The 15,186-nt window shown below is 36.6% G+C and overlaps 1 protein-coding gene across 1 annotated transcript in view; it reads left to right on the forward strand.

Annotated features, from left to right (window-relative positions):
• Positions 1–802: 802 nt before the first annotated feature.
• Positions 803–15,186, forward strand: part of LOC131698671 (WD repeat-containing protein 36-like) — a 49,187-nt gene continuing 34,803 nt past the window's right edge. Inside the window, exons 1-2 of the mRNA XM_058991701.1 lie at positions 803–1,170; positions 2,715–2,742. Coding sequence (XP_058847684.1) covers positions 1,015–1,170; positions 2,715–2,742 — 184 coding nt within the window. The 5' untranslated portion in view covers positions 803–1,014. The remainder of the gene's footprint in view (positions 1,171–2,714; positions 2,743–15,186) is intronic.

Below are 15,186 nucleotides of genomic sequence, written 5' to 3' on the forward strand. Positions count from 1 at the left end.
GAGGAAAAGCACATAGAATGAAAAAAGCCTTGGTGACTCAACATGACTTACACCTGCATATGACCTGATCTGAATTTAAAGTTATAATACCGGAACCGATAAAAAATATTGATTTACATTTTAAGGGATACGTGAAATACATTTGTGTCTACATTTTTAGAAAATGTAATGCACTGCTAGAAACATGTCATATTTAAAGTTATTTTAACTAATCTAAAACCAGATTGTCTGAATTGACCATTAGGGATGTGCAACAATAATTTCTTCCCCCTCTACAACTGTACGTTAGTAAATTGCAGATCAGAAACAAAATAGCAGTTGCAAAGGTGCTTAATGTAGAGTTGTCGTGAAAAAAACACCTTTTTTATGATTGCAACTAGCTGGCAAACGTCTTCAGCACAGTTCTGCTCAGGCCTATATATTAACCAAAAAATATATATATTTATAATATAGATATATGCAATTGGAGACGATTAGCTGACATTTCCTAAATAAGAAACTGGTTATCCTGCAGGATATCTGTATTCCTAAAGGTAAAACGTATATTTATATTGGGACACCTGTATACTTTGATATCACATTGCTTTGCAAGATATGCATGGAGTCATACTGGCTTTTGCATGTTAAATCGGTCTCCCTTTTTATTCATTTAATGGGTTATTGAGGTGTAAAACTCTGTTTTTTCCTTTATCGTGTTTATATATGAATCCATCAATGTTATAAACGAATACACAAAATGCACCGGGTATACTTTCAAAACAGTACGGTACTTCTAAATTGAGAGCTTTTTTCCTGGTTGTTTACTTCTGTCGTTATACAGGAGGAACCAAAGTTGAGAGCTCGAGGGAGCGGAAGGAGCTATTTGTCCGGTACAACAACTAAACGTGCCGCTAGTAAGACTGAGTGTGGTTGTAAAGACGTGCTTTTAATGTTTCACAATTATTAAAAAATAACAAAGTCAGTCAGGTTTGTGTTTTTCATGTGGATATAGAGTATCGTAACTGCTTGTGAGAGATGTCTGTCGGACACATGAAAGGAAGCGCTATATTCTCTGGCTTTAGAGCTTTGGGGCTGTACTCCAACCATCTGCCCCATGTGGTTCGCTATCACAAGAGGCACCGTGAATTCTACGTGGTCACTGCTGTGGGAAAATGCTTCCATACTTACAACGTGAGTATTTGTAAAAGTGATCAGATTATCGACTGAAAATAGTTAAACGTAACGGCGGTAAATGATACAAAATGGTAAACATCAATTAACGCAGTCCGTATAATCCCGGATGTCACCATGTGTTGAATTGGTCATGGACCGTAGATATCACTTGATGCAGTAGTCGTGTTGCTTCATTCTGTACTTATTATCAGTACCACATTTGTCTTTCAGGTGCACAATTTAAGTCACGGTATCTTGAAAAGAGGCTGGGTTAAATATTTCTCGAGTGTGGGTGTTTGGTGACATACACACACAGACACAGGTCTGACTCAGAGACACATCAACATGAAAATGTCACTGAAACCCTAGTAGTAGTGGAATGCATTGTGGGGTGTAAGTCTTTCGCGAGGGAAGTGTGGTGATTACATGTCTGAGCGTGCAAATGTTAATCCAGTTAATTAGAATAAATACCTAAGTTTCAGGTCACTGTCATAAATTTAGAAGTGACTTTTAAATTGTTTTACTATTTTCAAAACTCTAAAGCAATAGTTAACCTAACTCTATCAGCACTAATGACCCAAATACAGAATACCACAGGATATACGTGTTTTCTTGTGATTTATTATACAATTAAATTACAAGTGTTTTTATTGAGGTGTGCAGTTTTTAAATGTTTAAGATATTTTTAGCCGGAGCCTTTCTTAGTCTGTCAGAATTGTTCTAGTGATACCTGTCATAGCAGTTCCTGGCTACAGAGAAAACACTATTTGCTAGTACACCTACTATAATTTCAAATATGCATATTGAAAAACTGCATCGTGATCCCTGTCTCGCCCTCCTATTTCTTAAACGCATCTCTCTTGCATCGTGCTCCCTGTCTCACCCTCCTATTTCGTAAAAATGTAGTTTTGTTATTCAGACAGAGTAGCCCCATTTACACTCACCTTTCTACATCTACTTAACAGTGGCGTAAAAAATATTTTAAGGTTAACACATCGCACAAGCATTTTGCTTATTTGTATTTTGACAGGCAATACATTCTCCCCTAAGTGCACTTCTAAAAGAATGTATTATCTGTTAAAATACAAACAGCAAATCAAATGTGTAACACTGGTAAATAAAATGGTATGTGATATGTTCACCGAACCTAAACATTTATATAAAGTACCAGGGCTCGAAATTAACGGCGGCAGTTGCTGTGGGTCCCCCTCAAAATGTATGCCTATTCACGGCCATATGGCCGCAGCGCCCTTTCAGCTTCAGCAACTAGAGACGCTTGTATTAGGAAGTGTTTGGATCCCAACAATAACATGATTACGGGATTTGCATGGTTAAGTCTCGTGAGGGTGAAAAAAACAACAACAAACACCTAAGAACACGACCTTTCAATCACATGTATTTCTACCGTGTGCAATACCGTCTGTGTTACCTGCTTCATTGAGAAGGGCGGCAAAGCTGATCGTCATGGTGATGAGGATGACAGCGATTCCGATGATCGGTGCACTTGTAGTAAACATGTACATTGTTTTATGACTTTAAATTTCTTTCTTTTTTTTTAACAGGTAAAGAAGCTTGGGATTGTTGCAGTCAGTAAGTTCATATTATTATAATATTTTTTTAATGTACAGTAGTCCGTCGCGTATCCGACTGCGATGGGACCAGAGCAAGGGCGAATATGAATCCTGTTGTTTTGAGATTCAGCTTTTATTAGGGAGCTCCCATAAATCCCTTGTTTAGAAAGATACACGGTATTAATGCTTGTGAGAGTAGCCTTGCGGGTGCGTGCATTCGCTGCTTAGTGACAGGCAGGAGAGATAGAGACGTGAAGTTAATACGCCCCACAGGGGAACAGGATTTATTTACATATCAACTCGCTGAACAGCTCATGTGACACTACCAGAAATTATTGCGCACGGAGCACATACAACACGGTGTACAAAATCTTTGGTGGGATCTACAATCTCTGAACGAATCTTGTCTGTTCAATAATAAACTAACATTGCTGAAGAAGCTGACCATGACGGATAAAGGGTGGTTAGGGAGGCTATGTGACTGGCGGATACACGACGGATTACTGTATTTAGTGTGTATATGTATATCTCTATCTATCTATCTATCTCTATCTATCTATAATATATATACACTACTGATCAAAAGTTTTAGAATTTCAATTTTTCCAGTTTTTATTGAAATTTACGCAGTTTAATGTCTCAATGTACTCTGAAATTAAAGCATAGAACAAATAAACAATTGGAGATAAAAAATAAATCATGGAATCGTTTTGTTTAACAAAATTTAATCTAAATTTTTGACTCATCAAAGTAGCCACCCTTTGCAGATATAACAGCCGAACACACTCGTGGCATTCTTTCTACAATGGAAATCAAATATTGTTCGGAAAGTTCTTCCCAACACTGTTGCAGAAGTTCCCACAAATGTGTTGCACTTGTAGGTTGCTTTGCTTTCACCCTTCTGTCCAGTTCATCCCAAACCAGCTCGATGGGGTTTAAGTCTGGAGACTGTGCTGGCCATTCCATGATTTGAAGCCTACCGTCTTGTTCTTTTCTTCTAAGGTAGTTCTGACATAGCCTGGAGGTATGTTTTAGGTCATTATCTTGCTGTAGGATGAACCCCTGACCAACTAGGCGTATATCAGAGGGTATTGCATGGCGCTGCAAAATGCTGTGGTAGCAGTTTTGGTTCAGGGTGCCACTCACTCTGTGCAAGTCGCCGACTCTGGATCCAGCAAAAGAGCCCCAGACCATCACGCTTCCTCCTCCATGTTTCAAAGTTGGTGTCACACACCGAGGAACCATCCTTTCGCCTACTTGACGGCGTACAAAAACCCTGCGTGATGAACCGAAGATTTCAAATTTTGATTCATCGGTCCATAAGACCTTCTTCCAGTCTTCAGTAGTCCACTGGCGGTGTTCATGGCCCAGGCAAGCCTCTTTTTCTTATTTTGCCATCTTAGCAATGGCTTTCTTACTGCCACTCGACCTGTCAAACCTGCAGCTTGAAGTCTTCTCTTCACAGTTGAAACTGAGACTTACGCACTTGGAGTTAATTATAAATGTTTAAAAAAAAAAAAAAAAATGAATGAAGTTGTAGAAGTGAGTGCCAAGGTGTAGGGTTGGGAATTTTAAACGTTTAAACGTATAAACTCTAAACAAGTGATAAAACGTTTCATAATATGCTAGACGTATAACCGGTCACATGGCAAATGTCACCAAATTCTTTTTTTTTTATGCTTTAGTAATTTATCATCAGTAGTCCGTCACGTATGAGACTGCTCTAGTGCCACAGTAAGGGCAGATATTATAAAAAGGAAGGGGTTTGGCAATTGCCTCCAAGTAGCTTTTCAAATTGGTGCAACAGAAAGATTGACACTGTGGCGGGTTTTATTCTCGGTCGATTTGGCGCTTCATTGGTGCACTGTGTGTGTGTTCATGCCTGTAGTAGGTGTGGTATGGTATCAATTCCACGCGGGGTTAAATAATGTTAATGATCAGCGTTTTTTTTCTTAAAATGGCATCTCTAAACAAAAGAAACCAAGCGTTTTTTTCAGAGTTTGTTCTTTATTTAAAATGGCATATCTAAACAAAGGAAGCCACATTTGGAAGTATTTTGAGGAGCGGACAAGAAAACCATGGTATGTAAATAATTATGCCAAACAAAATTGCCGTACCACAAAAACACAAGTTCAATGCTTCACATATATTTGACCGAACATTGGGCATGATCACGTTATCACTAAAGTGAGGCACACTTCAAACAGGTAGGCCAGTCATCTCTTTTTACAATTTAATGTAAAGTTGTGTGGCTACGTGAATTTGAATACTTTACGTTATTTAGTAATACTTGACCATATACAATTAACTGCACAAGAAGGCATATATTACATTAATTACTTAATATATTACTTGATTGTGTGTTAGTTTGGCATTTAAAATAGGACTTGTGGCAATGTTTGGGAGGTTTATGTACACTAGTACAGTATGTAGAGGAGAGTGGCGTTTGATTTGAGCATTCGGAAATTGTAATGCTCAAGTACTCATCTCGAGCAACAATAGATCTCAAAAATCCCACCGCTATTATCAAAGACCGCAAACTTTTAAATCTCTAAGGCAGACTTTTTAATATCACAGTGCTCTTTAAAAATCCAACATATTGTGCTATTTTATCCCTGGTAATTACTTTCCAGAAGTGAAAGTATTTCCAACTTTTTTTCAATTGTAAGCACAACTCGCTTTCGCTTTGGCGCTGTACAGTGGGTGGTGTTCATCTCTTTTAATTATTATTATTTGTTTTAAACTTTGGGGCAAACTTATACTTTGGGGCAAAGTTACTTAGAACAAAAAAAAAAACATAATAGGTTCCTGTTTTGTTGTTGTTAAATAAACATTTAAGAAACACACCTATTCTAAAAACATTATACTATTTGAAAATGTGTTCAATATGTATGTATATAAAGTGTATGTGACTGTGTGTGTGTAGATATGGTTTAAATGCTGCCATTGCAAAGAGTTTAAACGTTCATAGAAATTTACCTAAAGCACATCCCTACCAAAGTGTAGTAGGTATTACTGCATAAATGCTTTAAAATTCCCATTTTTAATAGCATACTTTTTTTATTGATGTTAATCATCAGTTTGTGTTTTAATCTTAATATGGCTCCTCCCATGAACTGCAGTATTAGAAATGTCATTCATTTTACTGGTTTGAAAGTGTACAAAAAAAAGTGAAAGTCTGAGTCAGACAAAAGCGAAACTCATGGAAATTTCAGTGTAACAGAGTCGTGGCAAGTTATGACCTGCTGAGCTAGTAACTGCCAAAAGAGGGTTGCCCATTCGACCGAGGCGAATTAAGACGGATGAGGACTAACTGATGTCTGTGTCTCAATAGTTCCGTGGGTGAAAAAATATGTACAGATATACTCATGTTCACAGGCTTATGTTTAAAAAATACAGGAAAAATCACATTTCTAAAGGGGGTGTAGCAGTGATGAACAAGCATTCATAATGCTTACAAAACAGCCACTCAGAACTGAAACCTCCCTTCATCTCCCCTGTCATGCTGAATTTTGCATTACTGTGTATTTTCAGATATGCAAATGCATCCGCGTTTCATTGAATTTTGTCTGATTACTTAAGCGCTTCATTTATTCATCACCATGGTTTAACTGCACTTTAGGTGAAAACAAAATGTACATTTTAGACATCAAAACAGTATCAAAATGGCCATTTCCTCACATTACGTTTCATTTTTCAATTATGTATTTATTTTTGAATGAAAAAGAATGAAAAAGCCCAATTGCTTGAACAGAACACACTTATTTGGTAGGTTGATCTTTAAGATATTAAAGTATTTTAAACTATATAGACTTAAGGGATGATTGCTTAACTTTGTATTTACTAATGTATTCGTATTACAAGATTTAGTGTAAAATATTAAAACAACAATTCCATGTGGTCCGTTTCAAAGAAACAATGTGAGGAAGTAGCTATTCACTTGAGCTATTTTGTTTTGACGTTTGTATACTGTTTTTGATGTCTAAAAAGTAGATTTAGTTTATAATACTGATTAAACTATGGCGATAAATACTTCAAAAGGTGCAATACGCTACTAATTGTAAGTGTAAAGTAATTTTTCAAAAATGTTGCGTTTTATACTGGATTGTGACCCCCACCACAAAAAGAAAAAAAAAAAGACGATGATTCACAAACACAAGGAATATGACAAAGAGACAGCATACTTTTCAAGTAACCTGGCTTTTACAATTTGACTGGCTGCAGTAGTTTACGCCTTCAGAAAATATGATGTAATACGAAGTTTGTGTCCAGTATGACAAAACCCAGAGTGGCACATTTGTGACGGGGTCGTCTGCCACAATTTTGTTAGTTGCTAACCCTGCAATAGCATATTTAATTGTATTTATTTATTTATTTATTTATTTATTTATTTATTTATTTTCAAATAAATCAAATAAAAGCAATTACAAAAAATGCGAGTATGATTCACACACTAATTGTTACAAGAATAAAAATATAGGTAATTTTTCATTGTAAAAATAAAATGGTATTTAAAAAATCCAATTTAAAAACAACAAACTTTCATAATGAAAAGATTTTCATGCAAACTGTCTGAAGATTTACCCATGGCTGGAGTTTAATAATGATAGTGGTCTGCAATGTCTGCTCAACTGTAATTTGCTAACCGCTGTTACAAAACCTGTACAAACAAAAAAAAAATTGAATAGAAACTTCGTCAGGCAAAGGAGAGTGCTCTGCACCACAGTGATGAACAGCTGTTAGATGTTTACATTTGAGAGACTTTGTATAGTTTCACAGTTCTTGAAATGTATGGTTGTAAAGGATTTACAGTTTGTTATGGTGTACTGCTGGACACTCAATTCAGGAAAAAAAGGCATGCTGTTTTAAAGCATACACATTCTAACCCCTTTCGTGAAAGCACCCGTTTTACTGGTTAAAAAGCAGAACTACGTAAGGTAGTGACAATGTATTACACAAACACAAATGAAAACAGAAATCGATACACTTCTCAAGATTGTGTTTTGTTCACTATCTCTCCTACTCGTTTCATAACGCAGACAGAGCTGCTACTTGAACCATGTCATAGCTACTTGCTCAGTTTTTTTGGGGGGGGGTTGGTGTAGGAATTTCAGCAAAACAATAATTATCTACCTGTTGTGTGTTCAATTTTAGCGTTGGTGTTTCGGGGGGAATAACACAGAATTACAAGACTACAACGGTCATTGAAATGTCTATATGAATTAGTAATATATATTGAAGACATGAAAGGAGTTAGAATGTGTATTGCACTGGTGCATTTTAAAGTACTGCAATTTTACGCCCGTTCTTTCACAATTCAATTTAGTTCTGTCTAATCTCGTCCTTTCTGCAGTACTTGACAACTGGAAATTGACGTTAATATTATTATTATTGTCGGGGACGAATTGTTGTACACCCATTTCTTACCTGAACATTAGGTCAACCCTAGAACACTTCGCTGCCGATTTAGACAGCTCTGTTTCCTTCTTTGTTTTTAAACGTTTTTGAGTTGGCATGGTACTCGCAGACGGAAAAATCACACTGTGACACTGCCAGTGAACACGTGTGATTGAAAATATCTGGAAGTCATATTGAGCTTGGGGGGTACAGCTAGTCTGGTGGAGGGGTGAGAAGGGGTGTAGGGAGAAATGATAGTCTGTAGCATTAACTGTGTATTAGCCTCTTATACACTTTGTACTTTCAAAAAAATTAATTTGGTAGCCATTTAACATGTAATGGATATAAGATCCAAAGTATCGTGATAGTATTGAATATCATGATACTGTGTATGGTATCGTATCGATACTCCCGAAATGAGGTATTGCAGAACACTACTCCCCAGTGCTTTCTTCCACAGCAATATGTAATAATCTAAAACATGCTATATTACAAATCAGAGCAACACATCAATAGCTGTCATCTTTCAATATGCCTTGCCAGATATTGTAAACATCCGGTTCACACACCATACAGACGTGCTCAAATTTGTTGGTACCCTTACAGCTCATTGAAATAATGCTTCATTCCTCCTGAAAAGTGATGAAATTAAAAGCTATTTTATCATGTATACTTGCATGCCTTTGGTATGTCATAGAATAAAGCAAAGAAGCTGTGAAAAGAGATGAATTATTGCTTATTCTACAAAGATATTCTAAAATGGCCTGGACACATTTGTTGGTACCCCTTAGAAAAGATAATAAATAATGGGATTATAGTGATATTTCAAACTAATTAGTTTCTTTAATTAGTATCACACATGTCTCCAATCTTGTAATCAGTCATTCAGCCTATTTAAATGGAGAAAAGTAGTCACTGTGCTGTTTGGTATCATTGTGTGCACCACACTGAACATGGACCAGAGAAAGCAAAGGAGAGAGTTGTCTGAGGAGAACAGAAAGAAAATCATAGACAAGCATGGTAAAGGTAAAGGCTACAAGACCATCTCCAAGCAGCTTGATGTTCCTGTGACAACAGTTGCAAATATTATTAAGAAGTTTAAGGTCCATGGAACTGTAGCCAACCTCCCTGGGCGCGGCCGCAAGAGGAAAATCGACCCCAGATTGAACAGAAGGATAGTGCGAATGGTAGAAAAAGAACCAAGGATAACTGCCAAAGAGATACAAGCTGAACTCCAAGGTGAAGGTACGTCAGTTTCTGATTGCACCATCCGTCGCTTTTTGAGCGAAAGTGAGCTCCATGGAAGAAGACCCAGGAGGACTCGACTTTTGACAGAAAAACATAAAAAAGCCAGACTGGAATTTGCTAAAATGCATATTGACAAGCCACAATCCTTCTGGGAGAATGTCCTTTGGACAGATGAGTCAAAACTGGAGCTTTTTGGCAAGTCACATCAGATCTATGTTCACAGATGAAAAAATGAAGCTTTCAAAGAAAAGAACACCATACCTACAGTGAAACATGGAGGAGGCTCGGTTATGTTTTGGGGCTGCTTTGCTGCGCCTGGCACAGGGTGCCTTGAATCTGTGCAGGGCACAATGAAATCTCAAGACTATCAAGGCATTCTGGAGCGAAACGTACTGCCCAGTGTCAGAAAGCTCTGTCTCAGTCGCAGGTCATGGGTCCTCCAACAGGATAATGACCCAAAACACACAGCTAAAAGCACCCAAGAATGGATAAGAACAAAACATTGGACTATTCTGAAGTGGCCTTCTATGAGTCCTGATCTGAATCCTATCGAACATCTATGGAAAGAGCTGAAACTTGCAGTCTGGAGAAGGCACCCATCAAACCTGAGACAGCTGGAGCAGTTTGCTCAGGAAGAGTGGGCCAAACTACCTGTTAACAGGTGCAGAAGTCTCATTGAGAGCTACAGAAAACGTTTGATTGCAGTGATTGCCTCTAAAGGTTGTGCAACAAAATATTAGGTTAGCGGTCCCATCATTTTTGTCCATGCCATTTTCATTTGTTTTATTATTTACAATATTATGTTGAATAAAAAATCGCAAAGCAAAGTCTGATTTCTATTAAATATGGAATAAACAATGGTGGATGCCAATTACTTTTGTCAGTTTCAAGTTATTTCAGAGAAAATTGTGCATTCTTCGTTTTTTGTGGAGGGGTACCAACAAATTTGAGCACGTCTGTATATATGAACGAATGGACTGTCCTGAAAATGCCCTGAGATGGACAAATAATGATAGCAAACACTGTAATACAATGTAGAATAGTATTTCCTACCGTTTTTGGTTTTGTTGGGGTAGGTACAAGGAAATGAAAATAAGGGGATAACGACAATTGAACCATATTAAAGTTAGTTGCAGTACATTTTTTTTTTTAACCTGAAAGAAAACCAATTATAAGTACATTTCTTAAACATATCTAAACTACTGACCTGAAAAAAATGATTACGTTTTGCTATTATTTTGCAGGTTGTGCAAGACCTTAAACTTGTTTTTATTTTTTCCTTTTTTTTAAATTTATTTATTTATTTTTTTAAAGATGGCATTATTACGTGTGGTACAAATCAATGTGCTTGAAAAGGTAGTTTTAGTTTTTCACTAGTAGTGCAATTGACACCTTAATTTCTTATTCAATTATCGTATAGGCATTTATCAACGATAATCGATGCATTGACGTTTTATTTTTCAAAATAACAAACATTAGTTTATTTTTTTAAAACAGAAGATCCAATAACTAAAAACACTGTTGTGCGTAATAGTTAAAGGGTACATAAGAACCTTTTTATTTTGTTACATGTTCCCATGTGTTGCTACAACTGTTTACGTAAGGTGTGTGTTTTAATTTTTTTTACATTTTGACCACTTTTTTAAACTTTTAAATTACATTCCCTGCCTATGGACCTCTCAGAACTACATTTCCCATCATCCTCCTGCTCACTGGTAAATCCATCTCAGTTACATATGTGAGCAGGAAGATGATGGGAAATGTAGTTCTAAGAGGTACATGTGAAGCCATCTTGAGGCAGGGAATACAATTTAAAAGTTTAAAAAAGTGGTCAAAATGTAAAAAAAAAAAAAAAATTATAAAAAAAAATAAAACAATACACACACCTTACGTAAACAGTTGTAGCAACACATGGGGACATGTAACACAATAAAATAAAAAGGTCCTTATGTACCCTTTAAACAAAAAGGCACAACTTACATTCAAATTAAAACACTTTGAATTTATTGAAAAAAAAAAGAAATACAAAGGACTTGAGTTTTTAACAACTGAAAATATGTGTGCATCTGTATCGGATGTCCCTTTAACATTGTAATATTAATAAATACTATATTTTCGTAGAATTCATTTCTATCTGAACTATGGTTGGTCATTACTGTTAACATTTTATGTCAAAGCAAAACATTTGAATTAATCCCACAAATCCTGTTTAATTTAAGTATCATACTAAATTCAGCTTCTTTTTATATAATATTGCCATATAATCCAAACAAAGCATACTTTGAAACAAAAGAAAGTAATCGGTAGATTTAATGATTTAATGCATTCTTTTGACATGGTTATGCATAACATAAAAAGGTATATGCTGTGTTCATGTCACTTTTTTTAGTGCATAAAAAAATTGCATAGACTCACCAGTGAAGCAACTCAACTTATTTTACAGGGGGTGTATCCAACGCGGATGTAGAGGCCTATGCATCGATTAATTGTTGCACCACTAGTTTTCACTGATGTGGCTTAACCATGCAAATCAAGTAATCGTGTTATTGTTTGGATCCAAACACTTACTAATTTGGTGGGTACAGGTGTCTGTAGCTGCTGTAGCAAAAAGGGCACTGCGGACAGAATTGCCGTGAATAGACTTTGATGAGCATTGCTGGAATTTGAAGGGTACTCGCACAGTTGTTGCATGGCCACCATTAATTTCGAGCCCTGCTATAGCACCACAGTAATCCATGCTTTCTGTAGGCTTGCTCCTTTATTTTTCCTGGGTCTTAACAAATACAGTAGTTAGTCACTTGCCTTGAAAGTATATATTTGACTCGGGTTCTTCATTGGAACACTTCTACAACGGGTTTCATCACTGCAGTTTGAGTAATTTGGGACCAGTTATGCTGATGATGGTGTGATTCAGTGAGGCATATTGCATTAGTAGGAAAGCCTCTGGCAAACCTGTTGCACAGTTAACACAGTGTTTAGTTGCGGCTTGGTGGTCCAGGGTGTTCCCGGTTCACATCCCGACTCAGCCAGACTCACTGTGTGTGACCCTCAGCAAGTCACTTAACCTGCTTGTGCTCCGTCCTTTGGATGAGACATAAAATAAACAAGGTCCTATTGGAAGTGACTCTGCAGCCGCAGCAGTTGTTGTTGATACATAGTTCACCCCCTAGTCTCAAGTCACTTTGGATACAAGCGTCTGCTAAATGTCTAATTAATTAAATACATTTTTACCACAAACTGTGACATATCATATTCTGATATTCACAAGAAGGGGGAGTAATTAATTAATGTTGTTATTTTGGATTTAATGAGAGCGCAACAATACACGTTGAAGGTACATGTCACAAATACCAATTTTTTTTATTATTTTTTTTTTTTTTCATGACATACACTGTTTTTGACAAGATTTCTAAATATAGTAGTACTTTGCGTATGCGACTGCGGTGGGACCAGAGTAAGGGCGGATAAGTAAAAAGGTGGATAAATGAATCTTGTTTTAAATACCATTGTACACAGCTGTAACAATTATTGTTTTAAGATTTAGCTTTTATTAGGGCGCTAAATACCTTGTTTAGAAAGATACAGGGTATTAATGCTTGTAACAGGCAGGAGATCGAGACGAAGGTTGAAGTTGATACAAGGATTTATTTACATATCAACACAGTGAACAGCTCACGTGACCCTACCAGCAATGGCAGCGCACGGATCACGTACAACACAGTGTACGAAAACCTTGATAGGCTCTCCAGTCTCTGAACTAATCTTCTGTGTTCAATAATAAACTAACGTTGCTGAAGAGATTGATCATGGCGGATAAACGGTTAGGGTGGATATGCAACTGATTACTGTATACTTAAAAGTAAAAATAATGCAACTAGAACAAATGTTAGTGCCTATTGGTGTTGGAGTCTGACCCAGATTTATTTCTAAAGTTTTGGCGTGCTGTCTTTCCAAACTCTTCTTCCTCCTCAGATCTCCCTCTCTCATTCGTCTTTGCTGTCAACTGACAATGGCTCAGCTGATATCCCAGCATGCCTTTCCAATATCTCATAACAATGTATGTATAGCTGTTATGTACTATGTATCGCCTTCCGATAATACCTAAAAATAATCTTAATATTTTTAAATAAAAGTAGCCGGGGCAAATATCGTTTTAGCGTATAGATTACGCTGGTCACTGGTTTATTTTGAAAACCCTGAATTAACCGGTTTCATGATCAATAAAGAACTGAAAGTGGCTAAAAAAATCAATAATTTACTCTTAAAGGTAATTTTATTACAGTATTTTTGTAAGCCACTGAAAAATAAACATTGAAAAGGAGCAAGTCTATCCATAATGTGTCTACAGATGTCAGGACTGCCCAGTCCCTGACCACCTTCCGGCGCCTCCTCAAGACTGACCTCTTCAGGCAGCACCTGTAGAACTCCTTTTTTCCCTCTGGACACTATCACTCTTCCTTAATGTGCTTTACTTGCTCTTATCTGCTCCCTATTTTACTACATTTAATCCTGTACTTTACAGAGTACTGTAATTTGTCACAAGTGTTATTTAATCTGTAGTATTTTGTATTTAATTATATCCTGATGTAACTATCACTGACAATGTTATCTGCTCTGTTATTGAATCGTATTTTGTCATATACTTGTACTTGCTAGAACCAAAGTCATTATATTTTATCTTGCTCTTAATTGTATTAATACTTGTACTGTGATTCTTGAAATGTATTTTTGTTTACAACTGTAAGTCGCCCTGGATAAGGGCGTCTACTAAGAAATAAATAATAATAATGTACCTCAAAAAATGCAATACAATACAAATATAGGCTACCCTGCACCTAAAAGCAACATGTAAAAGGGCCTAAATAAATAATTATTAGAATGATTTTTTACTGAGGCCCGTGCCTTGGGTGCCTCACAGCTGTGTACGGCCTTGAAATGTCCTTATTATATCTGTTTGCACTATACATTTCTTCATAAAACAGGCTGATGGGGAAATAATCACCCAATAAGCTTCTATGTGAATGAAGATAACCCAAAGGCCCAACTCACACACGACTTAAAAGAACCACATAAACAGGTTTCCGAATTTTTACCACATCGGTGAAATGTAATTCCGTCCAAATCATCAGTTTCTTTTAATACCATATCATTTCTCAGAGGTCCTCCGATTTTATTTTTACAGGACATCGGGACCTTTTGTAAAATTTCAAACTGAAGCGTCCTGTGTCTTTTTACTCCTGTGTGAATCGACCATGTCGGTGTTAGAATTGATATAGCATTTCCGGGGTATTCGCCTCGAAGCAATGCTAGAAATTTATAATGATGCCAGACGCAATGCATGTGCTAAATAATTATTCAATTGTCAATTCATATTCTTTCTTTTCTTTGACTTGTGACAGTTTTGCTATTATGCTTAAAGAACGTGCATGCTGCAATAGTACATTTCAAACACTGGTATTCGCGTCATTTCGTTGAATAGCCCCTGCTTGCGCCAGTTAGTAAATCAGCCTGTTGTGTACCATGTGACATTATGGTGTTCTTGTCAGTGTGTATGTTCATTGTATTGTGTTTTGACAAGCCCTGCGTTGCGTATGTACGACAAGGGGAGACACTTTCCTTGGTGCTTGCTGAAGTACGTCACTAAAATATTTTTTTGTTTGTTTTTGGTTCAGATCGGTATATTGGATTTGGTCATCTTTTGGGAATATGTGCAACTACATTTATTTTTATTTTTATTTTTTATAAATAGTATGGAATTACCCTTAAACTGTATGTATAACAGTACTGTGTGTAGATGGGCAGTCTGGCTCCGTTACAC

Source organism: Acipenser ruthenus, chromosome 2, assembly GCF_902713425.1.
Source record: "Acipenser ruthenus chromosome 2, fAciRut3.2 maternal haplotype, whole genome shotgun sequence".
Classification (NCBI taxonomy): domain Eukaryota; kingdom Metazoa; phylum Chordata; class Actinopteri; order Acipenseriformes; family Acipenseridae; genus Acipenser; species Acipenser ruthenus.